A 25,455-nucleotide genomic window follows, 5' to 3' on the forward strand; every position below is an offset into this window, starting at 1 on the left:
GCGCCGAGATATGACGTTCCAAAACGACAAAACTCCGCGCGGAGATATGACGTTCCAAAACGACATAACTTCGCGCGGAAATATGACGTTCCAAAACGACATAACTCCGCGTGGAGATATGACGTTCCAAAACGACATAACTCCGCGCGGAGATATGACGTTCCAAAACGTCATAACTCCGCGCGGAGATATGACGTTCCAAAACGATTCGGCTTATGTTACATCCTAAAAGTATGCAGTACAATATTCAGTATGTTGATTGTCAGCCAAATTATGTTATTTCGTAAATAATTCACTTTAAGCTATGCTAAAAATGATTTACAGTTTAGACTAAGAATTATTCCTGTTCGGTTTGTGGAGTATCTCCCACATTGGCTTAGGATTTGTCTAAATTTCTACATATACAAATTATTGTCCTGACCGAGTGAGGGCTGACTGATTGATTGACTGACTGACTAACTGACTGATTGACTTACTGACTGATTGACTAACTGACTTATTGAGTAAGAGCTAGATAGCAGAAATTTTCACTGTAGGTGCATGTCAAGATTGGCGGCATTTCGTGAAATTTCATCCGAAACTGTGGATAAATCGCGAAAACCGATTGGCCCCAAACTGATTTTCAAAATTCTTTGCCTTAATTAATTTGGGGGGTGTTTTACACTTTTTGACAAATCAATTCCTCTTTGGTGGAAATGGAGGTCGAATATTTAGTGGCTTTTCCAAGGAAAAATCATTTGAAACGTGCTGCACGCTTTTCGCAAAACAAAAGTTAAAGCACGCCACGGACAAGGCCGGGCAACAGCCAGCCTAGCTATATAATTTAATTGTAAGCCCATTAAAACACTTGAATTTATTTATTTATTTTACTTTATTCAAATCATTTTTACCATTCGTTTCTTATCTTTTCGCGCATCATTTGTGCAATTGGGTTTTCTGTAAAGAAAAATCTTAAAAAATCGTTATAAAGTATGTAAAAATAAACATTTAACACTATTAAATAATCAATCGAATAAAATGCATTTCAAAAAAAAAAAAAAATATATGTCTAAATGCTTATTAAGTAAAAAAAAAAAAAGTAAAATAAAATAAATGCTTACGATATATAAAAGGCATATTGTATAAAAAAAAAACTCTTCCGGTAGTCGTTCGACAACTTTCCGGCGGCGGAAGCTCAGCGGCTGAGTTTCAAACTTGCGTAGGGCTAGCAAAAAAAAAAAAGACGATCTTAACTTAAATGTTATATTAAAAAAAATCAGCAAATATGCATAAAAATAATATATAAGAGGTTTGCGGAAGCCTGGCTGGATGGAGTTAGTCATGTGTTGTTGTTGTTCTTGCAGCTAATGTTAATGTTCGTTGCGAGCGACGTGTGTTATATATATGGACAGGTAAGCATATATGTGTGTGTGCTGGGAACATGTGTGTGTGTGTGTGTGTGCGTGCGTGCAGTAGGCGTGGCCGTAGGCGTGGCTGTAACAGTTCGGACATCTATGCGCTAACATAAAAGAGACTGTTGCTCCGCCATCCGCAGCTGCTGCTGCTTCCTTTTGGCTCTATTTACACTTCTCCTCAGGATGCACTGCATCATCATCATCATCTGCGCTGGTTGAGCATCTGCAGATAGTACTCGCAGTTGGTGCAGTAGACGGCGGGCGCAATCACGTGCCGCTTGCGGCACAGATTGCATTCGACAGCCTTCGCGGAGGCCTTCACAATGGCATTGTTGTAGACGCGGGTGGGTATGATGGCTGTGATCCCGGCCGCCGACTCCGGCAGACCGTTCTGCAGCGACAACTTCGACTGAGATGTTGGCGGTGGTAGAGGTAGACCCTCCGTTTCGCCCTTGGTGCCGGGCTCAAAGCTGACCTTCTTCTGCGCTGGCTTGCCATTGACCAGCTGCTGCTGCTGTTGCTGCTGCTGCTGCTGCTGCTGTTGTTGCTGCTGCTGTTGCTGCGGGGGCGCATAGTAGCCGGCTGTGGCCTGCTGCTGCTGCTGCTGCTGATAACCATGCGGCAGGGGCACGCGCTGATAGGGCGAGGGCAGCGGCTGCTCGGCCACGTTGCCATTGCTGAAGTAGGCGAGGCTCATCTGTTGCTGCTGTTGCTGCAACTGTTGCTGCTGCTGCTGCTGCAGCTGCTGCTTCTGCACGGAATAGCTTTGGGGCAGCTGATGCAGTGGGGGCCTGGGCATGCTCGTGTACTGTGCATCCAGCTGCTGTTGCTGGCTCGAAAGGCCGCTCATGCTGGTGCGCTGCTGCAACTGTTGCTGCTGCAATTGCTGCTGCTGCAACTGTTGCTGCTGCTGCAGGCGAAACAGCTCCTGTTGCTGATGTTGCTGTTGCTGCAGCAATTGCTGCTGTCGCTGCACATAACGCTGCATATCTGGCCTGCCCAGCATGGGCGACGACTGTTGTTGTTGCAACTGTTGCTGCTGTGGCGGCAACTGTTGCTGGTGTCGCGGCTGCGGTTCCGTCTGCAATCGCAGCATATTCTGCTGCTGCTGCTGAATGAGCTGCGCAGTGACCTTCTCGTTGGGATGCTGGGCAGTGCGCAGCACGCGCTCCAGTATGGGATTGGGTATGAAATCGTCGTCCTCCTCGTTGCCGGCGGTGGCCACCAGAATGACCTGGTCGCAGAACGAGACGCTCTTCTTTTTCACGCGCTTCTGTGGTGCCAAATTGGTCTGGTTGAGCGTCTGCTGCACCATTGTGTTGAGAAGTTCCACCTCGCGTATCTCCTCGGCAATCTGCGACTGCGACATTTCGTACTTGGGCTTCGGCAGCAGCAGCTGCTGTCGGACGGGCGCACAGTCCACCTCATCCGTTTCCGGCTTGCCGTTGGGCAGGCCGTTCATCTGTGTGCGCAGCTGGGCGCCGGAACTGGATCCGGGACTCAGCAGCTCTTGGGAGGCATAGGAGCGCATTGTGCTGCCGGAGCTGGTCTGCTCGAAGCGATGGGCCAGATCTCGGACGCTGTTGGGCGAGGACGCCTCCTGCTTGCGCTGCATTGCTCTGAGATCGGGCATGGGCGTGGCCTGCTCCTTGCGCAACTTGAGCAGATGCTGTCGCTGCTGCAGCTGTGCCAGAATGCTGGTGGTGCCCTCCAGCGAGTCCAGCTGCTGGCGCTGCTGCTTGCTGGCCGCCTCCAAGGCGTGCAGATGGCTCAGCTGCTGGTTGAGCGGCTCCAGATCGATCTCGGGCGGCGGCGGTGGTGGAAAATCCTCGCTGGCCTGCCGCGAATGGCACACCGATTGCGGCGGACTCGGATACGGCGGCAGCTCTAATGGCGGCGGCGGTGGGGGCGGCGGCATGGTCATGGGCAGCGCCAGGCCGTCGAGTTCGTCGTAGGGCGTCATCTGTAGCTGGAGATCCTTGAGCGGACTTTGCTCGGAGTGCACCTGGGCGCAGGTCGTGATGATCGTCTGGCACGAATCCTCGCTAATCGATGTATTCGAGCTCATGGCCGAGATGTTCGACAGATTGGCCTCGTGATGGAACTGTTGCTGCTGCTGCTGCTGCTGCTGTTGCTGGGGGGTCAGGGAGGAGCTGGTTCGCATGGGCGGCGGCGGGGCCACCTTGGGCACCATGGTCAGCTGCCGGCCACTGCCGTGAAAGCTCTTGCGCATCAGCTTGCTGCGCTCCAGATTCGGATTGGCGCTCGACTGCGCCGACATCGACTGCGGATTCTGGCCGCCGCCGTTCTTCGAGTAGTCGAAATGCCCCTCCGAGATGTAGCCGCTGCTCATGGCCAAGGCGGCATTGTAGGCGTGGCCGTGCTTGGCATGGCCGTGCAGGCTCAGGCCGACGGCGCTGTCGTCCACGGAGCTGGTCAATGGCGCCGTGGGCGTGGCATGTGGGCTGGCATTGGTGGCGGCGGCGCCGGCAGCATCGTCGACGGCCTCGGTGAGATCGGGCATGGAGCGATTCTTGCGGCGTATCAGGCCGCCCATGAGAAGTTTGCGTCGTATTTTGTGCTGTTTCTTGCCACTCTTGTCCTTCTCTTTCTTCTCGTCCTTGTCCTCCTTGTGCTTCTTGAGCGTGTCCTTGGCATTCACCAGCAGCGTCTCCGTCAGCGAGAACTCGCGCGTCAGCTTGTTGCGATCCTCGCTGCGGCTGCGCTTCTCCTTCTCCTTATCCTTATCCTTATCCTTATCCTTCTCCTTGTCTTTCTCCTTGTCGCGACGGCCGAACAGCGAGCGGCTCTCGCGCTCCGGCTTTGCCTGGCTAGTGGCCAGCTGGTGTTCATACTCGATGGCATTGTCATCCGTGGCGAGCGGCTTTAGTGGACTCTTGCGCTTGGGCAGCGTCGCATAGATCTCGATGCTCTTGGCTGCCGCGGCGCTCGGCTCCAGTTTCTCCAGCTTGTCCAGCGTTCGATCCTTGCTGTTCTGACGCATATGCTTCACGGAGCTGTTGCTGCCCTCGCGCATATGCTTCAGCTCGGGCATCGCCTCGCTTTCGGCGCCCTTCTCGACCAGTATACGCCGGTGCAGACTTCGGGCTCGCATCACGCACGTGTTGTGCTTCATCCGGGCGAACGTCATCGTGTGCGGATTGCTGTACGGCGCATCCATGGCCGCACGGGCTCTACCCGCGGCCGCATTGCATAGTACGAGCGCCGTCTCCAGATCGTGCGACTCCTCGACCAGACGTGATTTCTCCAGCAGCTGGTCGGCCTCATGGCACAGCTTCTCGCAGTCTCCCGTCAGCGCCAGACCGTGTCCGTTTCCGTGTCCCTGTCCGTGTGCATGGACAGCTCCGTTGGTTGTCACGCCCGCAGCCGCACCCGCAGCTGCCTCTGGTATTTTGGCCAGCTGGGGATTAAGCGCATGCTTGGGCGGATACGAGTCAGTCGAGCTGAGCGAGAAGGAGTCGTAGCCCGCATCGTAGGGCAGTCCATGTGCATGGCCCAGTGCATGTCCGTGTCCGTGTCCGAGTGGATGTCCGTGGACGTGAGCGTGAGCATGACGCGTGGGACTCTGGGGCACGGCGGAAACGCCCCGCTTGGCGACCATGTAAAGATAGGGATTGTCCAGGGTTGTGGAGCTGGCGGAGCTGGCGCTGTTGCGATCCCCGGACCAGTTGCCAGAGTCGCGTCGCCTCGGCTGATTGAGATGCTCCGGTATGGTCAGGCCGTCGCTGGGCGGCGAGCTGCCATTGGAGGCGCCGCTCGCATGGCCCGAGCTCGATTCGGCGCTGTGACTGCGCTGCAGCTGCAGATGCTGGCGGCGCGCCAGCTGGGCGCTCAACATCGCCTCGATGGGCTTGCGGTTGAGGAAGCCGCCCTCCTTGTCGCCAACGGCAACGATCTTGTCCTGGATGACGCTCAGATTCTGATACTGTGCGCTCAACACATGCTCCACGGTCTTTCGGCTGATATAGGCATCCGTCTCGTCGCTGCCCACCGTCGTCGTGGCAGCCGGCCCGGCCGGAAAGATGTTCTTCTGGATGACGCTCAGGTTCTGGTAATCATTGAGGGGCGCACGCAGCGCTGTGGGCGTGGCCAGTGGCGTCGGCGTCGGCGTAATGGCGCGCCTCGTGCTGCCCAGACTGGGCTTCTCCGGGCTGGGCGTAACAGCGCGTCGCACCGACGTCAGCTCCAGGCCGCAATTGTTGGCGGCGACGCCGGCAACGGCTGAGCTGGGCGGCTGGGGCACAGCGTAGAGCAGAAGCAGAGGCTGGTAGCGGCCGCGACTGCACTTGTCGACAACACCCTCCCAGCTGGGACCGACCTCCTTGACGTTGGCGTCATCGAAGTAGACCCACACCTTCAGCTTGGTGTGAAAGAAGAAGGTGGTGTAGTGCTTGCCGTAGTAGGAGACAATGCCGACCAGCTCGTGCTGCGCCTGCTGGGCCCAGCGCTGTTCGCTGACCTGATGGAAGACATCCGCCAGCCGGAGGCTGGTGCCCACAGCTTTGAGCACCGCGTGCACTTGGTCGGCGGCGGGTCGCTCCGAGTCCCACACAATGCCAATGGAGACGACATCCGGCCGATTGAGCAGCGCCCGGCAAATGCCAATCTTGGCGCCGCAAGTGTTCTGCGTATGCAATTCGAGTATCGAGATTAGCTGCTGTTTTGCTCGAAAGAATCACTGCATTTACTTACCGGACAGTCGCGTATGTCGCCCATGTTGCCCGCGGCACGCAGCAGCTGGCCAAAGCTCAGCTGCTGATGGTTCTGCAGTGCGAGGCTCTTCTGTGAGGTCAGCGCCGAGGCTGACACATAGTGCACCATCTGTGGGCAGAGGGAGAACAACACACAGCACAAGATTAATATAAATGCAATCTATGATCCAAGAGCTCCTCCCCCTCAACACACTAGCCCCGCTCGTTGGGTGGGTGTTCCAAAGAAACTGGTCGAATGACTGTGCATGTTCATGTTCAGGTTCACGAAACCCGTTTGGCAACCCGATCCGCCGAGCTGTTCTAACTGTTCTGGTCCCTGCTCGGGCGCCTGCTTCGTCCGACTCGCAGGTGTTCTAAGCCCACGCGCCACCAACCCCATTCATGCACGGCAAGTAAAGCTGCTGGCAATTTAGTTAATTTTAATTTTTAATTTTATTCGCAGGCGGCCTCAAAAGACCTACCCCACAAACCTGCCCCACGCTCGACGAGCCCCAACAAAATAATCTAGTCCTAACAAATAACCTTAGACAAAGTTCCCGTTCCGCACGCTGATGAAAGTTGCCATGCATATCAGTTGTAAGCTAAAGAATATTAATCTCGTTCTTTTCCAACAAGAACTCCTTTTCATTTGTGATCAACTTTGATGTCTGGCAGTGCGCTCCACTGGGAACAAAGCCCAAGGTTCTATCTTTAACAAGAAAGAGTAGCTATATGGAAGGATACTTGATTCGTATATATTTTCTAATAATCCAATTTGGTTAGATTTCTTAAGATTTCGATATCGTACTCTAACTAGATGTTGAGACTCACCTGTGTGAAGGGCAGCTGCTCGGAGTTGGCGCCGCACTTGCAGACGCTCTGCTCGATGACGCGCATCGCGAATCGGCGATGGGCAATGCAGGCCGGTGACTCGCACGAGTCGCCGTCGTCGGGCGAGATGTGCGAGTGGACGCGATGGAGTAGCAGCTCAAAGCACTCGGCGGCATCGCCCAGGCAGCCCAGTGGGAAGCGACGGCCGGCCAGCGGGCCGCTGGCCAGGGCGCGACGTAGTGGCTCCGGGCACAGAGCTGGCTCCGAGCTGGTCTGCAGCTGCTGGAACAATTCCTGGCACACATATGGAAATGCACAGATTAGCGAAACAGTATATATATGTGTATATATATATGTGAATTATAGCTAGTATATGGGGCTTGGCATTGCAAATGGATGGGGCCGTATGGGGACTTACAATAACCGCATTGATGCAGCGATCCCGCTCGGCGGCAGTCGAGCCGTTGCCGCTGCTGCTGTAGCCGAGCACCGCCAGCTCCACGCTGCTGGATACCTTGGCCAGGGCGCAGACGTTCTGCTGTTTGCCCGGCTTGCTCGGCTTGCTCTGGCGCGTCAGGGTGGCCGATCGATTGTGGCAATCGCCCGCCTCCAGCAGCAGCTTCCTGGGACTGCTGCGGGGCAAGGTGCCATTGTTGCTAATCAGCTGTTGCAGCGGCGATGCCACAGATATCGGAGTCGGAGCTGGTGCTGGAATCGCGGCCGGAACTGTGATGGTGGCTGTGCTGTTGTTGCTGGTCGACGACGACGGGGAGCTGCTGGCAACCAGGTTGCTGGGCTCCTTTCGCTTGTAGCGGAACTTGATCATGCTTGATTGGATCCCTCAGCTGCTATCGATCTAATTAATGCTTGCTCTTGCTCTTGCTTCTGCCTGGCGCGGCTCTGCTTGAAAGAAGAACAACTCAAATTCAGTTGACGCCGTCTCGAAAGTGCGCTTGCTTCGCTGTCCGCTCGCCCGCTCCACAGGGCAACGATAACAACCGCGACGACGATAATAATGATAATGATAATGATGACAATGAAGCTGACGCTGATGGCGACATCCATTAAGTGCGATAACGATGCGGCGGCTGGCTAAACGGAGCCGAGCTAGGCGCAGGGTCCAGGGTGAGAAAGCGACATGCAAAAGTCGTTGACGTAGTCAAACGGAAGTGCATGTACGAAAGACTTGACAAAATGCAAAAAAAAAAAAAAAAAACAACTGCAAAAAGGTAAGCAGCTAAAAAGTGCGTGCTCGACTGGCAAATACCCTACAAACATGCCGGCTGTCGTGTTTATGGAACTCCCAGTGGACTCTTGAGTGAAAGATCTTAAACATTTATATTCATATTCATACCCATATTCATATTCATATTTATATTCACATGTGTTTATCGCATGAGCTTAGCTATCGCAGAATTTGTATGCCTTTCAGTAACAAGCTATGCTGTTGTGGTAGAATTAGATATACCCCATTGTTGCCATGCGTCGAGGGTATTTAGAGTAAGGCGAAAAAGTGAAGCGTCAGCCCCCAAACAATTGGTTCGTGAAAGGAAGTCGCATGAAGAACCGCAAATGCCAGCTCGAGCTGCCAATTGAAACCCATTTGAACTTGGACTTCGCCTGGTCACGCGAACCACACAGCCAAAGAGCCGGACAAAGCCGGGCACTCGTTGTCGTTATCGCCTGATGAGTGATAACAGCTGCACAGGTTGACCAGCACGCGGCTAGTTTTTTTTTTTGGCACACCCTAAGCCAGGCGAACAGGCGACAGGTGAGAGGTTGAGACTGGCGACGGATGCGGCGCGAAGAGAAGCGGAGAGTAGAGGAGGGGGGCAATGGAAAGGGGAGGACGAGAGAAAGAAACCAGAACCAACGCGTTGAACTTTCGCTTTTGCTTTTGACAAGACGACCCCATTTTTTTTTTTGGCAACGCGAGCCGAAAGTTTTTTGCCCAAAAAACCGGTCCAGCTCAGCTATCCCCAAGATTCAAGCTCCACGAGGTTAGCCTTTAAGTGTGTGTGTGTGTATGTGTTGTGTGTGTGTGCCAAAAATCAAACTGCAAGTTGACAACTGCAAAGGGAGTACATTACAGTCGCGTCATCGCGACTGATCCATGCCCTGTAAAGCTGCTGAAGACTCTAAGACTGTAATTGACTTTCAAGTGACTTTCAAACTGTATCTTAGCCCAAGCTCCAGCTGCAGGGCAGCTTATATGTAATTCTATTGCCAAACTTAACTCTATTTGGCACAATGAGCTCAGCAAAATACCCCATTTAGCTGCTGTCAACAAAGTCTCTGAAAACTGCCGACGCGGCAGACGCTAGTTGAATGCTTCCTATATATATATATCTATATATACTTATATATATAGTTAGGGAGCCAGTTCTAATGTTACACAGCGCATGGGGCCTGTTTTGGGGTTGGCCTCTGGAGCTGTTGCTGGTCAGCATTTGCTGACGTCGCCCTGAAAGCTGAAAGCTGACACAGGCTGTGGCAGGGGAGAGAGGGGCGTCTCTCGAGAGGGGCGTCCAAATGACGCGCCATATGCGGCATATGGTATTAAAGTGCCTTTTTTCACTTTTGCTTTTAACAGTGCCAATTACAACTATTGTTGTTGTCGTTGTCGTTGTTGTTGCTCTTGTTCTTTAGCTTATAATTTGTTTGTTACCCTTGCAGAGGGTATTATAATTTAGTCTCTCGCCGAGCCCGTAAAAAATATATATATTCTTGAGCAGTTTCTATGCGAACTAGTCTCCCAGTCTTAAATCTAACATATGTCTCGGCACCGACTGGTTCGTAGCACTATATCAGCAAAGCTATGTGAGGGTATTAAATAGTCGGCGTGCCGTAGTTTTTCACGCTCGTTTTTCTTTCAAGCTGTTGTGTCAGTCAACAAAAGCAATCGAACAGCCCAAATATACGCGTGTCTATACAAATACGAATACTCAAATGTACATATCTCTCTCTATATATATTTATGTGTATATGTTATGTTATTACTCGATTCACAATTGTTGTTGTTGTTGTTGTTGTTGTAATTATATAGCACACTTGACAATTGTCCACTGGCAACAACTGAGTCAACTTTTGGCGCTCAGCTACAGCGGCAGCTGCTGCTGCTGCTGCCTGTGTGCTAGGTGTGACAACTGTTTTGGCCGCCACTGTGCCGCCGCTTGGCTGAGAATTGAATGCGTCTGCGAATGCGCATTGAATAAATGATGGAGTGCCTGCTTCTAAGAGTCTCTAATTAGCATAGTTAAACATGGCTAAATCTGAATAAACGTATTTATATATATATATATATATATATATATATATATATAAATATATCTTTATGGATTTCCAGCTAATTGCAAAGTGCTGTACTTAGCACATGTTGCCTGCACTTAGTGCGTGTGTGTTTTTTATTTTTTTTTGTTGCTTTTCACTGGAAAAACTGTTTAATTGACGGAAAAGCCCGTCAAACGGAAGTGGACATTGAAACAGTTGTTGCCGTTGTGTAGTTTTTTTTTTGGGCGCTGCGCTTATTTGAAATTAATTGTTTTTCCAGCTCGTTTGTGTGTGTGCAGGTGTGCGTGCGTGTGTGTGTGTATGTGCAGCTTGTGTCATGTGGAAGGCACTTGGCTGTGACTTATTGTAAATTGTTGCTTGGTTGGGTCAGCAGCAGCAACAGTTGCATGTTAATTAGTTCAGTTAAGCGATGTGCGTCACGCTTTTTAGTTTTCAATTAGCTGGACGGGCAGGGAGGCAGGCCACGCCCCCAGCACCAGCCTGTCGCCCACAACATGTGGCAATTGGCCAAAATGATTTGGCCTGCAATTATTGCGCGCCTTTTGTTGTAATTAGTTTAAACAATTGGCCAACATTCGCGCTGCGAGCTGCGATTTTGTTGGTCATGGCTAAGACAAACAGCAGCAGCTCGGGATTTGGGACTAGTTGTTGTTGTTGTTGCTGCTGCTGTTGTTGTTGTTGTTGTTGTAATTATGGCTGGCAAGCACTTGAAACCATTCTGTCAAATGGCAAACTGAGTGGAATTGACTTTTGCGCAGCGCCAACATTTACTGGCAGTCCTTGAAACTGACACACACACACACACACACACACTCACTCAGAGACAGACAACTGCTTTTAGCTAGTTTCGCTTTGAGCTGCATGCAAAAACGAGTTAACAACTTGGCAGCTGCCTGCGTTGACTTTTATTCATATTTAATTTCATTTTTATTTCATTTTATTCTATTTTGTTTTTTTTTTCTTCTTATATATTCCCATTTATTAAAATGATTGTTGCTGTTGCTGCTGCTGATTTATGGCATTATGCGGGGGCTTTTAGCCTGGCCCACAAGCTGCCATTGTTCTTGTTCTTGTTCTTGTTCTTGCTGCTGCTTCCGCAATTGCAACAGCAGCCAAAAAGCAACAGCAGCAGCAGCAGCAGCAGCAGCAGCAGCTGAGATTGGCAATTGTATCTAGAGCTCAGTTTTTGTCTAGCTGCAGCTGGCATACATAAGGCTAAGGCAAAAGGCAAAGGCAGGTAGAGCAGGTAGACAGATAGATATGTGTGAGACAAACCTGACAAAAAGAAAAAACAACAACAACTGCAGCTGGCCATTAGCCAGTCACACCATCCCCTCCCCCTCTCTCTCTCTCTCTCTCAACAATAGAGGCTTCAGATTTTGTATCGATTGTCAGGCTGTCAAACAGCTTAAGGGGGCAGGGCAGTGGGGAGTGGGGGCGGCCTGGCAGCCTTAAGCGCTTAATAAGCATTGCAAAGAACTTGTTGGCGGCACGTGAGACGGCTGCCAATTGGAGCTGCGGCGTGGGCAGCGGCCAAGTCGAGCCATTTACATATGCCAAACATGCCGCTAGCATTTCAAGAATTAAGCATAAATATTTTGGTTGGCACTTGTTGTGCTTAGCAGCAGTGGAAGGGGGGCGCGGGGCGTGGCACGGCTATTAATATGCAACTGCAGGCGCTAAGGCTGCCCACAATAATAATAACAGCATGTTGGACTTGCGACATATGCCCAAAAGGCAGTCGAGAGTTCGTTGCTTGAGTCTTTTGTTTTTGGCGCGTCGCCTGCATGTCAAGTGGGCAGCCAAGCCAGCGAGTTGCAACTGCAACTGACAAGTGCCTGCTTTTGATGGCTGCGCAATGCAAATTTTGTGTGTTGGCCAGGGCCATCGCGTGCTTTTGGCTGGCTTTTCCCTAGGGAAAAGAGCAACCAGCCGGAGCCAGAGCTAGAGCTGGAGCCGGAGCCGCAGTCAGCGCGACAGCTTCAATTAATTATTATTGAAAAAAAAATCAAAATCGTAATCGTAAACAGGCAAGCAGACATTTACATACGAAGACAAAAGGCCAAAGCGACAAACGGAACTGTTAGCTGCGGCCCGCGGCTAGTTAAAGCTAAGTTTATTGAATATATTTTTCTTCTTTTCATTCTGATCAAGACAAAAGGCCAGAAACTCAACTGGCATTTTTTTAAGCGGACAGCAGAAGCGTTTGCTCGAACTTTTGGCCAAACTTACGCTGACATTTCGACTTAGTCCGGCGATTCGATGCGATAAATCCCAAGTGCTATACAATAATAATAATAATAATAAGTACTCTATGCCTCTCTGGCTTTTAGGCAAGTTTTCTTATTTTTGACTTTTTGATTTTTTCTTGGCCACAGCACAACAAACAGAAAAAAAATGCTTTACAAATTTGGGTTTTGCGTTTGGCGCGTTTTTGATTTGATTTGATTTTGTTTTTTGCTTCGCGTCGGAGTTTCGGATTCCCGTTTCGATATTCGATTCGAGTTTTTCTCGATTCGAGTTGTGACTCGTTTGATTCGCGCGCTGCGACGTCCACGCGCTACAAAAATTGGCTCGCAACTGAAACTCGTTTCTCTTGGCCAGGCCAAGCGCGGGCACCGAGCGCGAGAGAGCAAGAACGAGAGCAAGAGAGAGAGAGAGAGAGAGGGCGAGCGCGGCGACGACCGGTTTGTGCGACGAGACAATAGAGACAAGAACTTCGGTTACTGACTGTTGGCCAATTTAGCCGTTTTCTAGCCAAAAGTGGCAGCTGATTCGGCTGTTTATGTTTTTGCTTGTGCTAAACACTGCTGACCACATTCAAAGCTTTAATTGTAGCTAAATGCGGCTATTTTTTTTGGCTATTTTCCGCCAAGTGCCGGGCAGCACTGGCAGCTCACCTGAGCTCACCTGAGCCAACAACAAGTCGCCGTCCAACTCGAATTTCGGGGGAGTTTTGCGTGTTGCAGTAGGCCAGCCAGCCAAACGGAGGAGGAGGAGGAGGCAGGTAAACAGGTAAAAACGTAAACGTAAACTGCTTGCGCAGGTAAACAAGTTGACGCTCTCTGGCTGTGGCTCTCTCGCGCTTGGATCACCCTGTGGCCACAGATTTGCCGCAGTTCAGATGACAAATGGAAATGAACATGGAAATGGACTCGAGCGTTTTGACAGCGAAAAGGGCGCAAAAAACCAGTTAACCGTCTTGCTGGCCCAAATGGGCGTGGCAGCGCCTTAATTGGCATTAGAAACCGAGCAGCAAGACGGCGAGCGAGCGAGAGAAAGAGAGAGAGGGGGGGGGGGGAAAGAGACAGATCGAGCCTGGTTTGGGCTTAAGCCCAACTGCCCACAGCTCGAACGACTTCTACTTCTTCTTCCTCTTCTTGGCCATGGCCAATGCTGCGTCTGTTGAGTCAGCATTAAGCGGAAATGCCGCAGCATAGCGTGCGGCTGGCAAATCGCCAGCGAATCGCCAGCAAATCGCCAAGCAGCAAAGGGCGCAACGATCGAGCATCAACAATCGATCGACCCACAAATACAAACAACAACAACAAAAAAAAAAAGAAAAAACCCAACGAAAAAAACCCAAAGACAAGGTTCAGACAACTTGGCCAGTTCTTCTTGTTGTTTGTTGTAGGTGAAAAGTAAGCCACAGCACGTTCATGTTGCACGTTTTTGTTGCTGCTCCGCGCTCCCACTCTCTCTCTCCCTCAACAATATTTAAAAGCATCTTCTCTTTTATGGCGCATGACTCAAAATCCACAGACTGCATCTCCAGTCCATCCCACTCCAGTCGCCAGCGATTGCATCCAGTCTGTGAGTCACCATTTGAGAGCCAACAATTGATTGATTGGCATTGGGTCCAAACGCAATAAAAGCAGGGCTCGGCTCGGCTCCAAGGTTCCTAAAGCAAAGCGACAGCAAACATATTGAACTAATTGATTGTAGAGCAAATATATTAGGGTATTTATGTTGGGGCAAAGTTCAGAATATGATCAAAAAAAAGGGCAAAGCATACGCCAGCAGAAGCTGCCAACTGTAGCTAATAGCTGCATCTGCTTGGCTTTTATCTTGGAACGTAGCTTCCATGGCTGAAGAAATGTCAAAAATTTCACGAACTGCGATAACTGCGCTTGGCTTTTGGCTGGCCGTCGCACAACCTTCAGCCGACACGTCGACGGCACAAATTAAGCTAAATGCAAATAATAATAATATGTATGATAAATATGTATATGCGAGTCACAAATGAGCGCAGCAAGCGTTGGTAGATTGTGCAAGAGTTGGCTGGCAAGATGAATCAGCCGGAGTTGGAGGCACAGCCTTCGCATCATATGCTCCGGCTGCCAGTTGCCAGCCTAGAGCTGCTCCAGGACTGATTAACGCCAACGGGCTCGTGCGCTGATCAGATGATCGCGAAGTGTTGAATGGTTGCCATGCGGCCGCTGCTTTATGTTAATTTCAGTGTTTTATGGCCGACCGAGAGTCGCGAGCAAACAGCATGCGTATAAAAAACGAAACTCAGCCCGAAAAAAAAAACAAATAAATAAATACGTTAAGAAGTGCCCAAAATGCATTTCCAAGTGCACTTTCCAGCTTGTTTGCATTCAGATTTGTTCCAGAGTCGAGATTAGATGTTTAACAGGTAAATAAACCCCGCCCCCAGCTCAGACTTATCAAAGTGGCACAGACTTTATCTACAGCCAGACAAGTCATTGTACTCATCCGCGGGTAAATTGAATTCGACAGAAATGCGCTGAGTATCAATCGTAAGGAGACGCGGCCCTTTAATGAGTTTGTCCTTAGAAAAGGAGGCGACCGAGGTTGAGACACAGTTTGTGGGAATTGCGCATTGAAGCGTTCAAATTTCACTTAAACGACCTGACGAGACGATATTTCAGAGAGACGAGGTAGACAAGACCAAATGGCCATGAAAATAAAGAAACAATCAACTTAGAACTGGGCCCACATGCTATATATATATATCTAGAAAAAGAGAGAGAGAGAGAGAGAGGGGGAGAGGGGAGAGGGGAGAGAGATCCAGAACTGCGATCTGAATTGTTTTTTACAGCCATCGCGTGGGAGTTTCTCAGAGGGCCAATGTCTTGGAGACGGCTTCCTCTACGGCTAGTTCTTCAACTTTAAGCTGTTGCTCATAATTAAACTGGGAAGCCAGAACTGGCAGCTGGGAACCTGCATGCCAATGGGTGGGAGTTTAGATTTAGAGAGGGGGAGCGTGGCAGGCAGGGAGTTTCAATTAATTTAGCAGCAACAAGTGGAAAAGGGCAGAAACATAATTAATGCAAACCCAAAGACAGAAACAAACGACAAAAAAGGGGTTGCCAGTTGCCAGTTGCCAGTTGTTGTTGTTGTTGTTTAATGTGTGGCAGCAAACAGAAAAAGGCGAGTGAGGAGTCGACGGCTCTTTGACAACCGGCGGATCGGGTGAAGAACGGCAAGAGAGAACGTATAGAAGAGGGCTCACAAGAAAACAAAGAGTCAAAACAAACAAACAAACAAGCAGAAGAGCAAAGCCAGGTGAAGTGGGGAAGGGAGGCGGGGGGAACACTTTCCACTTCTGCCAAACAAGCAGCGACGTCATCAACTGAGAGCGAGAGAGAGAGCGAGCGCACACAGGAGTTGTTAACTGATAAACACCCTGTGCTCTGCTGCGAGCCGCACGAAAAGTACAGTCGCGTCACAAAAGGCGAAGGCGCTGAGTTTTCCACAGCGACGTCGTCGTCGAGCTGCCTGTTGCCTACGGGTTAACACGAAGCACGAACAAGAAGCAGCAGCAGCAGAGAAAGAAGAAGAAGCTGTAGCTGCTGCCTGGGCCAAGCGCTTTTCCAGCCTCATCTTTGTCTGCTGCTGCTGCCTTTTTTCCAAAGTTGATTTCATTTTATGGAAATTTGTTAGGAGTAGGAGGATACGCTGCGGCTGCAACAGAAGTTTATTGACTTCTTTGCGTGTCAGGGGCCAAAACGAATGACTGCAGCAACAAACTTGCACTGGGATTGGGGGTGGGTTTTGGCTGGCCAGCATTATTTGCATAATTGGGTGAGAACTGAACATGACACTAAACGGGCACGCATTCAACATTAATCAAGCGGTCAATTAAAGTTTCACGCAGGACATGCTCACGCCTTATTAATGGGGCGTGGCCCAGGACAAAGGCAGCGGCACAGGTACAAGTCAGGCAGCAGCAGCATGTTCTCTGTTTTACTTGTTCGGCTAGCTGAATAGGTGACAGATTTTATTTTTATTTTTTTTTGATTTGTCTCTCTGTGCAATGGAAAAAACTGGAAGACGCAGCAGATGCAGATGCAGATGCAGCTAGACAAATGGTGCGGGATTCTAGGCCAGTTGTGGGAATTTTCGTGCAATGAAAATGGGAAAAACACGCACTTGATACTGACGAGCCGCGCAATCTGTGTGTGCGTGTGAAAAAATGATTTGGCAACTGTCGGACGAACGAAAGGCGTCGCGGCAATTAAAATGTACAAGCGGCGCAGGAAAAATCAACGCGACCACCAGACGGCCAGACACTGGGAAAATTACGCTCCGTCCGTCCGTCCGCCTGTCTGTCTGTCTGTCTGTCTGTCTAGCTGTCTAGCTGTCTAAGTGCCTGACTGACCCTGGGCATTTAATTGCTTTATTTTCAGTTTTTTTTGAGCTGCGTTTAAAAGCACGCAATACAATTTGAGGCCTAAAGCAATTTTGCCAGCAGCTAAGAGTAGGCAATACAAATTTTTCAATTTCAATTTTATATGAATATAAAGCTAAAATTCACTTTATAATATAAAATATATAACTACATAATATATAAGCTTATATGTATATATAGGAAGCAATCAAGAACGTTGCTCCCGACTGCGCAATACTCTGTTCACTTTCCAATTTCAAGCGCAAAGTAATTTTGCCAGCAGCTAAAAGTAGGCAACACATATTTTTAAACTCATTAAAAAGTAAATAAAAAGCTGCAAAGCACTTTTTAATATACAATTTATAAATATGTATAAAATGTATATATTTGTGTGTATCTAAAGGAATCTAGTATTAAAGCAACAAAAATCGACTGTCCTATACTCTGTTCACAGTGTGATCGCTGCGCTTTAAACGATGCGGGCATATACGAGTATATATATACATATATACTTGTTGCCAATCAAGCGAGTAACAAATATTTACTTATAATTCTTAAACAGAATATAAAATCAATAGCTTAATTAAGTTAAAGCTGCAAAAAACAATCATATGAATATATTTAAATGTTAAATGGGAAACCATTTGCAATGCCAAAAATTAATTAGAAGTGTCTGGTTCGTGTCCAGACTAAAGCGAATATCGAAAAGTGCCGCGCTTAGCTTAGCATTGTCACTTACCTTCAGCGCACAGAAAATGCAATCTTGGCCGCCGCAAACGTGCTGATTGAGGCTCCGGAACGAGCGTCGGAAGGCGTCCAGGTGCCACAAGACCTGCAAAGAGATCGCGAGAAACAAGAAAAAAAAGCATTAGATATTTGTGAGAGTGGGGTGAGGGGTAAGGGTAGACATGTGGAGGGCAGCCACAGGGGCACACGCGCAAATCTCTACAAAATCTCTGTGTGTATAACAAGAGGCAAGGCAAAGCCTTAAACCGGTTGCCGCGACGCCATCTTGCCAAAGATCTCTCTCTGTGTGTGTGCGAGAGTGTGTGCGAGTGTGTGTGTGTGTGTGTGTGTGTGTGTGTGTGCTGGACTCAAGAGAAGCCAAGTGGGCAAAGAGTTTTGTGGCCAAAACGAAAACCAGTTTTGTAGCTGGCCACAAATGTTGCCCAGCCACAGAAAACACAACGAATTTGTTGCCGAGCTTTGCGGCCGCAGCCGGTTTGAACACATTTAAAGATATGCCGCAGTCAGCGCGGAGCTGAGCAGATCAAAGCCAAGTCGAGTCGGGCCAAGTAGCAAAACGTAAGGCCCCAAAAACAACCGACAACCGAAACCCGCCTAGCTCGACTCTTGATCTTTTTTTTTTTTTTTGTCTGTTTCGTTTCGTTTCGTTTCGTCTCGCATTTGTTGTTGTTGCTGCTGCTGCTGCTGTCAGAGTTCAACTCATGAGTCATGACTTGGCAGCAGCCAGAAGGAGATCGGCCATCAGTCTGGCCAGCTAATTATGCGAAATGAAAGCCGTCTCCGTTCCCTGCAACGGACGCTCGACGCAATTCCACGTGACACGCGTCTAACGCAGCGGCGTTCCATTTAATTGAACTGGAGCAACTGCCAACTCAAGCTCAAGCTAAGCTCGACAGATAATCGCCAAACTGGTTGAAAGCCACAAACTCTCAACACACACACTGAGAAAGATTTGGGCAGCCAAAATGCACAGCTGCAGGGATTCTAGATTGGACTCGACTGGCACGAGCCAGTTTTCAGCTAAGACAAACGAAAAACAAGATTATTCGAGCTGCAAACGGAATAAGACAGAGCAGAGCCTAGTCTAAGGCAATATTTCATAGAAGAGGAGTAAGAGGAGTAACAGGAGAATTTTAGTAGAAATATGCAAGTAGAAGCCAAAGATCTTGTCCATGCTTTATTAGGATGAGCTGGTCCAGAAGTTGAGGCTCCTGCTGAGGATATCCAGAACCAAGTCTGAACTTCCCTAAGGAAACATTTCAAGGGAATAAACAAACAAAGGAACAAAGCTCTTAAGGCTCTTTTACTTTAACTTTGCCTTTGTCTTGGAATAACTTCTACAAGGAGAGTCTACTGAGGAGCCAAGGCCAAGTCTGAACTCCTTTAAGGATACACTAAATAAATATATTAGTAGAAGCTGCAAATCTACTTCATGTTCTATTGTGATTTTATAAGCTCGACTCCAAAGGCGAATCCCTGATCAAAAAAGTGTCTGCAGGCTCTGCCCAGCTTTCACTGGCGCCTCAAGCTCTATTATTTTAACTATGCTTATCTTTATCTTTATCTCTTTGTTTATCTCTTTCTTTCAGTTCATGCACATTGACGCAGTTACGCACTCGACTCGGCTCGCTTCGGTTTGGTTGCCTTTCACACTTGAAACTGAAGTCATTTGGGCTGCTCGCATGTAGCTTTGGTCATTGTTTTGGCTATTGCTAAACGCCCACACACACACACGCCCACACACACACACACGCACGCGTAGGCAAGCTGCGGCATTTGTCATGCTTCGACTTGCACTTCCGCTCGCTCGGCCCGTTGGCTTTTGAGCGTGGGCGCCGTCCGCCCGCCCATGCGTCAGTTGATCAAATTTGTAGCCAAACCGAAACTAAACTAAATTAAATGCTTCGCATTAATTGGCCACATTTCGTTGTTGTTAACTAATGCGTGGGCGTGGCATTTAGCACGTGCTAACGACTCGAGCTGTAGGCGCTTCGCTTTTGGGCACATTTCTAGCCAAATCTTGTTTGGGCATATTATTTGCACGCACACACGTTCGCTGCGTTAACGACTTCCTCTTGTCTTGATCTGGTTCGGGCATGTCAATGTGACATCGATGTGGATTAATTATGTGAAAACAGCAAGCCCATCGCAGTTGCTCTCCCAAGTTGGGCACGAGCTGTGCTCTCGCCCAGTTCCCATGTTCCATCTTTCATCTGCCTTCGTTTCAATGGCGTTCATTTCTGTTCACATTTTGACATTATTTTTGGTTTGCATAACCAACTTTTTGGGTGCCAAAACAAAAGACTTAGGCGACAAACTTGGCCAGGACCTTGGTGCTAAGTCAAAAACAATTGGAAATTGAAGAAAAACAATATTCAATCAAATTTCTTGTTGCTGTTGCGGAAATGTCCGAAAACTGTGTGAAAGTTGCCAAGGCGCCGAATTTCCCTTCCAACGAGAAGCAGAAGAGGCAGAAGAAGAAGCAGAAGAAAAGTTGGCCAAAGCAACGCAAGAAAAAATATAAATTGAAAACAAAAAATTGTAAATTAGGCAAAAAACAACAACAACAACAAAGAAATTGGTTTTGGTCATAATTTATGCTCAACCTGTTGCTGAGGCCGCACTTGTTGTTGTTGTTGTTCTTCTTCTTTATCTTTTTCTTCTTGTTGTTGTTATTATTGATATGTTTGTGCATGAATTTGTTGTCGTCGCCCAGCTGCGCATATTTGTTGTCGCTCGCAGTGACAAGTCTACCTCTACCCCTTACCCCCCTCCCGCTTCCCCTTACCCAGCATTCATCGCATCAATTTAGCATAAAATCGTTTCGAATATTCCATTTAAGCTTTTTATAACAAACAAAATGCAAATGCGCTGGATTATATATTCCCACTTTTTTTTTTTTACTTTTGCGCCGCATTGAAATTATAAGCAATAACACTTGCTCGCAGTGTGTGTGTGTGTGTGTGTGTGTGTGTGTGTGTGTGTGTGTGTGTGTGTGCTGCAACGTTGACTGACATAATTAAGTTAAAAGGCAGCCGCGGAAAATTCAATTAAATGTTAAACGAAGCTCGCGACAAAAGAAATGAGACGAATTTGCAGTTCAGTTTTTCTCTCACTTGTTTGCGCAAGCAGAAAGAGACAGCTCGAGAGAGAGGGGAAGAGAGGGAGGGAGGGAGAGTTGCACAAGCAGCGGGTGGCTGCGACGTGAAGTGCATTTGGTCAGGCTAACAAAAGAAGACTTCAGACAAGCAGCGCAAAGCAAGCGGCAAAGCCGACTGCAACAAAATACTCTGTTCACAATTGGCGTAGACAGAGTTGCCTAGATCGACACGCTAATGGGACGGCCAAAGGTTTTTGAGCGGGAAATGCGAAAGGATTCTGTGGGAAGGGTGCATGGACAAGAAGTCTGGCGGATGCCGGCTGGGCTGTTATTAAGTTTCTTATGCCCATTTCAACTGGCAACAGGGTATTATGTATTTGTGTCAATGCTTGTAACAGGCAGAACGAAGCATCTGCGATCCCATAAAGTATATATATTCTTGAGCAGCATCAATAGCCGAGTCGTTCTAGCCATGTCCGCCTGTCCGTTCGTCTGTCTGCACGCCGGAATCTCAGAGAGGATTGAACTATAGAGCGTAGCTCCGCCTGGTGTAGGCCCAGTTCGCAAATCTCTTGGGTCTTAATGGCTAGAGTCAGCAAATTTGACATGTAGCCTCTTGCTTAGTATATATTTCTGAAGTATCTTTCGATTTCTAGCTTTGGCCAAGCGCGATCAGCATTTGCAGCTGGTAGAGGAGGGCTCAGGGTATGCCCGGCCAGCTATGCCTCCGTTTTCGCAGCTAATTTTGTCGCTAACCAATATACCCTTTCTACATCGCAAATAGAGTACAACAAATAAACAGCTAACTACCTGCTGTTGCAGTTGTTGCTGTTATTATTAAGTTCTCAGTTCTCAGGATTATTTTCCGAGAGTTTTCCCTTTCTTTCCTTTCCGTCTGTCTGTCTGCGGCTCAAGGGCGCATTTGAAAGACTTTGGGTTTTTTTTTGTTTTTTTTTTTTTTTTTTCGGCTGCGAGCCTCGAGCAACCCTCGCAATGTGCTGCTGCTTGTTAAACACTTGCTGTACCGTTAAACAACACACGCACACTCGCATAAACAATGGCAATAGTCGCAGTTATGCATAGTTATGGTCGCGCTTTCGTTATGTAAGGTCCCAGACTATAATGTGGCCAAAAACCTCAGAAGCAGTTGGTCAGACAGGGGCAAAGGCAGTGGCAGAGGTCTGTTTAACCCTTGGGTGGGCGCCCTCTGTCCCTCTGCTCTATTAAATATATACGAACACGAATCTGAGTAAGATTCGCTGCTCGCCTAGCCAATATACTCCACACACACACACATGTACAGGGTTCAACAAGTGACAATCTTTCATGTGTTTTTGTTGAATTCTCTGTTACATTTCCGGTGCAAACAAAATGTGTGTGTGTCTCTCTTCAAGTGCTCGACGCTCGCGAACCGAAACAAAGAAAACTCTTGTCCCGCTGACTTTTGTACCCTGTACAAAATGGGCGTAGATGGGCATGCCGAGCAAGTGGAGGCAGCAGAAGGCAGCCTTCACTCGACTCCTCTCTGTGTGCTGAGAGAAGTGAACTAAAGGAAACCTGGTAGGCAGCTAAGAGGCATCGAAGGCAATAGTACGAGGTATCTGCTAGCCGGGCAGACTAGAGCACACTCTCGTAATTTGATTAAAGAGTATTTTCCCATATGCCCAAATATACCCAAATAATTTGTATTTATTTAAATGAATTCTCGTGTATTATCTATTTAATCTAGCCTATGGCAAATGTCAAGTACAGGTGCCACCCGCTCACCCTTCCCCCTGGGCACCTGTTAGCCCGTAAACAAGCCCGACCGACCCTCGCCCCATGCCCCTCCCCCCTGCCCAGTGACAATGCAATTAAAGTGTTCGTCAAGCATGCAGAAGAGAATATTTTTGTAAAATATTCCATTTTCCCGCTTTTGTCAACTGCATTCGAATTTTCCATTTCTTTTGCAGCGCGAGTTGTTCTTGTTGTTGTTGTTGTTGTTGTAAATAAAGCGCGTAATTGTGACAATTTATTTGAGAAATGCTTTTTTCATTGGTTTCTGACAGGCATTGCCCTACCTCTCCCACTCTTTCTCTTTCTCTTGCAGTACAGTAGAGCCCGGAACTTAGAGCTAAATAGACCCTAAATAATGTTTTTATATGGAATATTAAAGCTTATTCAACAGAATTGGTTCAAAACTTGAATTGGTGCTCGCCCAAATGATTATCAAAGTTATGCACCGAACCGGTTCGAATGCCAATTGTATGCAAGCCCTGAACCGAACCAAGTCAGTTTGGGTCTAGTTGCGACAAATCTGACTTATGAAACTCCGAATGTTGGTTCGAACCGTTAACTGAACCAGCAACAACATTGGGCAATAACTGTTTTCAAGTGTTTTAAGAATGGTGAATAGAAATTTGCTGCTGCTGCTGCTGCTTCTTCTTTTCTGCTTACCTTGCAGGTCTGAAAGAAGGCGCCAATGCTGTTCTTGTTGTTGTAGACATTATCGCCAATTGTTGCGGGCGAATTCGATGACTGACGTTGCAGTTGTTGTTGTTGTTGTTGCAGTTGTTGCTGTTGCTGCTGCTGCTGAGCCGTGGCAAGTGGCGCATGCGGCGGCGCTGTTTTAATGGCAACCGTATCCATTTGTGCTAATTGCTGTTGTTGCTGCTGCTGCTTCTTCTTCTTCTTCTTCTGCTTGCGTTTAGCACATGGCGACGGAGAAGGAGACGTCGACGTCGACGACGACGTCGACCGCGGCTCGCTGTCGTTAGGGCTGGGCTTTTGCGCCGGCTACTTCCGCAATGAGGGGAAGAAGCTCAGAGGGAAGAAGACACAACCCTTACCCTTGTCAAACTGTGCTTCCTCTTCTTCTCGAAGCAACTGTTGTTGCCTGGCAAAGTGTTGTGTTTTTTTTTTTGTTTGTTTGCTTTTTGCAAATTTATTTATATTTTGCACCTGTTCGTATTTAGAGTTTGCTTTTGAGCAGCTTGCGCTTAGCTCGAACTTCTTCTGAGACACAGACACACACACAGACACACAGACACAGAGAAGAGCGACAAAGCGCGCTCAAGAGTTTTTATTGTCTCGATCTTTTTTCTTGTTGTTTTAGTTTTTGTTTTTTTTTTTTTTTTGTGATTACAATTTGTCACAGTTTTGTTTGGGGCTCAGTTTCGTTTTGTGTCAGCGGGTTTTCCTTTTATTTTTTTGTAATTCACTTGAAAAAAAAAGAATGCCAACAAATAAACAAATCAAAATAAAAGAGAATGTGTGAAAACAACAAAAGCAGCGCTTGTTTGTGGCTGCGACTGCGACGGCGACAGCGACAGCGACAGAGCGTCCGTTGATCTTGAGAGCGTGCGCAACACTGCGGCGCGCTAATTTCCCAGGCCGAGCAGCGACTCGGGCGAACAAACAAATTGCCCTGTCGAGCGTTGAGAGAGCGCAAAAGTACCAAACTTGTGTATCTGTGCAAGGCACTTGGGGAAATTCTCAACGTTGGTTGTTGTCCAGACTAAGCAGTTGAGTTTTTTTGTGCAACAAGTGCTGCCTGCTTTTAAGCGCGCATATTAATGGCGCATATCATTTATATGCGGTTGCATAATTAAGGCATTTAATGCTTCTTTATATATATGTTAATATTTTGCATGTGTTGCAATAGGTGTCATCTATTTTGAATAGATTAAACGACAAAATAAACAACCAAGTGTCGATGACGTTTTCGAATGAGTCGATGACGTTTTCGAATCTCAAGACAATTCGAACGGAACAGAGCTGCGAGAGCGCGAGCGCATTTCCCCAATGGCAAGGGAAATATTCTCCAAGCTCGAATCGAAATGCTCCCCAGACCAGTAAATGAACTTTCTGTGTGGGGCCAATTGCGTGGTGGTGTTGCCAACTTGCCCGCAGTTCGAAAACCAGAAATGTCGCAGCAGCGAGCTGCCAGCCGAGGCTTGCCCGCCGCTTCGAACCCAACAAAATGGCGGCCATTGAGCGCTGGCTAAGATCAACAAGAAATGAAGTAAGAAGAGAAAAGGTAGAAAACACGTTTACAGACTTAACGAGTTTTGTCGTTTGTTGCTGTTGTTGTTCTTCTTATTCTTGTTGTTGTTGTTGTTGTTGTTGCTTGTTGAGCTGTTGTCTGGCTTTCAAAATCAACGTGCAACGCGCGCGGCAGCAGCAGCCCAAAAAGCTAGAAACTCGCGCGAAAACGAGAAAACGAACAAAAATATTGTTATTGAGGTTGCGTCAAGGGGCCCCCAGCCAGCAAACAGACAAACAAACAGCCACAACGAAGAGAGAGAGAGAGAGAGAGAGGGGGGGGGGGAGGGGGGGGGGGGGGGCAGCTGGCTACTTTTGGCCGCGGTTGAGTATACCCTGCACACAGAGCGAAAAAAGGTATGTTGGCTTTTGACCCGCCTTAAAGAACTATATTCACGTACATATATACTTGTAGCAGTTATTACCCGGCCTTGCCCGTGGCATTTATTATCTTTGAAATCGAATATGAGGGCAATTTGATGGTAAACAAAAAAGTACGAATTTTCCACGCATGCGAGTGGAATTTGCCGAAACAATGGAATAGTTAAGCAAACGAACGGGTAATATATACTTGCATATATATGCCATATCACATTTATGCACAGTTTGAAAGCCATTGGCTTACAGTCTTAAAGTCGCCGCTTTTCGAGCAGCTGTGAACAGAGTATGTCGCAGTCGAGCTGCGCGCTTTTACTTGTTGACTTTTTTATCATTTTTTTT

At 48.2% G+C, this 25,455-nt stretch overlaps 1 protein-coding gene across 4 annotated transcripts in view; it reads right to left on the reverse strand.

The window, feature by feature from the left end:
* Positions 1-852: 852 nt before the first annotated feature.
* ec (ubiquitin specific peptidase echinus) overlaps positions 853-25,455 on the reverse strand; it is a 78,289-nt gene continuing 53,686 nt past the window's right edge. The window contains exons 1-5 of one of the 4 annotated variants that reach the window (XM_002058160.4): positions 23,149-24,070; positions 17,605-17,697; positions 6,938-7,231; positions 6,108-6,236; positions 853-6,039 (exon numbers count right to left, since the gene is read on the reverse strand). In XM_002058160.4, the coding sequence (XP_002058196.2) occupies positions 1,597-6,039; positions 6,108-6,236; positions 6,938-7,231; positions 17,605-17,697; positions 23,149-23,340 (5,151 nt within the window). In that variant the 5' untranslated portion in view covers positions 23,341-24,070 and the 3' untranslated portion in view covers positions 853-1,596. Of the gene's footprint in view, positions 6,040-6,107; positions 6,237-6,937; positions 7,232-7,355; positions 7,841-12,460; positions 12,867-17,604; positions 17,698-23,148; positions 24,071-25,455 lie in introns of those variants that run through there. The other 3 variants (XM_032440385.2, XM_015169603.3, XM_032440386.2) reach the window with 3 other exon arrangements.

The sequence above is a fragment of the Drosophila virilis genome, chromosome X (genome assembly GCF_030788295.1).
Source record: "Drosophila virilis strain 15010-1051.87 chromosome X, Dvir_AGI_RSII-ME, whole genome shotgun sequence".
Taxonomy (NCBI): domain Eukaryota; kingdom Metazoa; phylum Arthropoda; class Insecta; order Diptera; family Drosophilidae; genus Drosophila; species Drosophila virilis.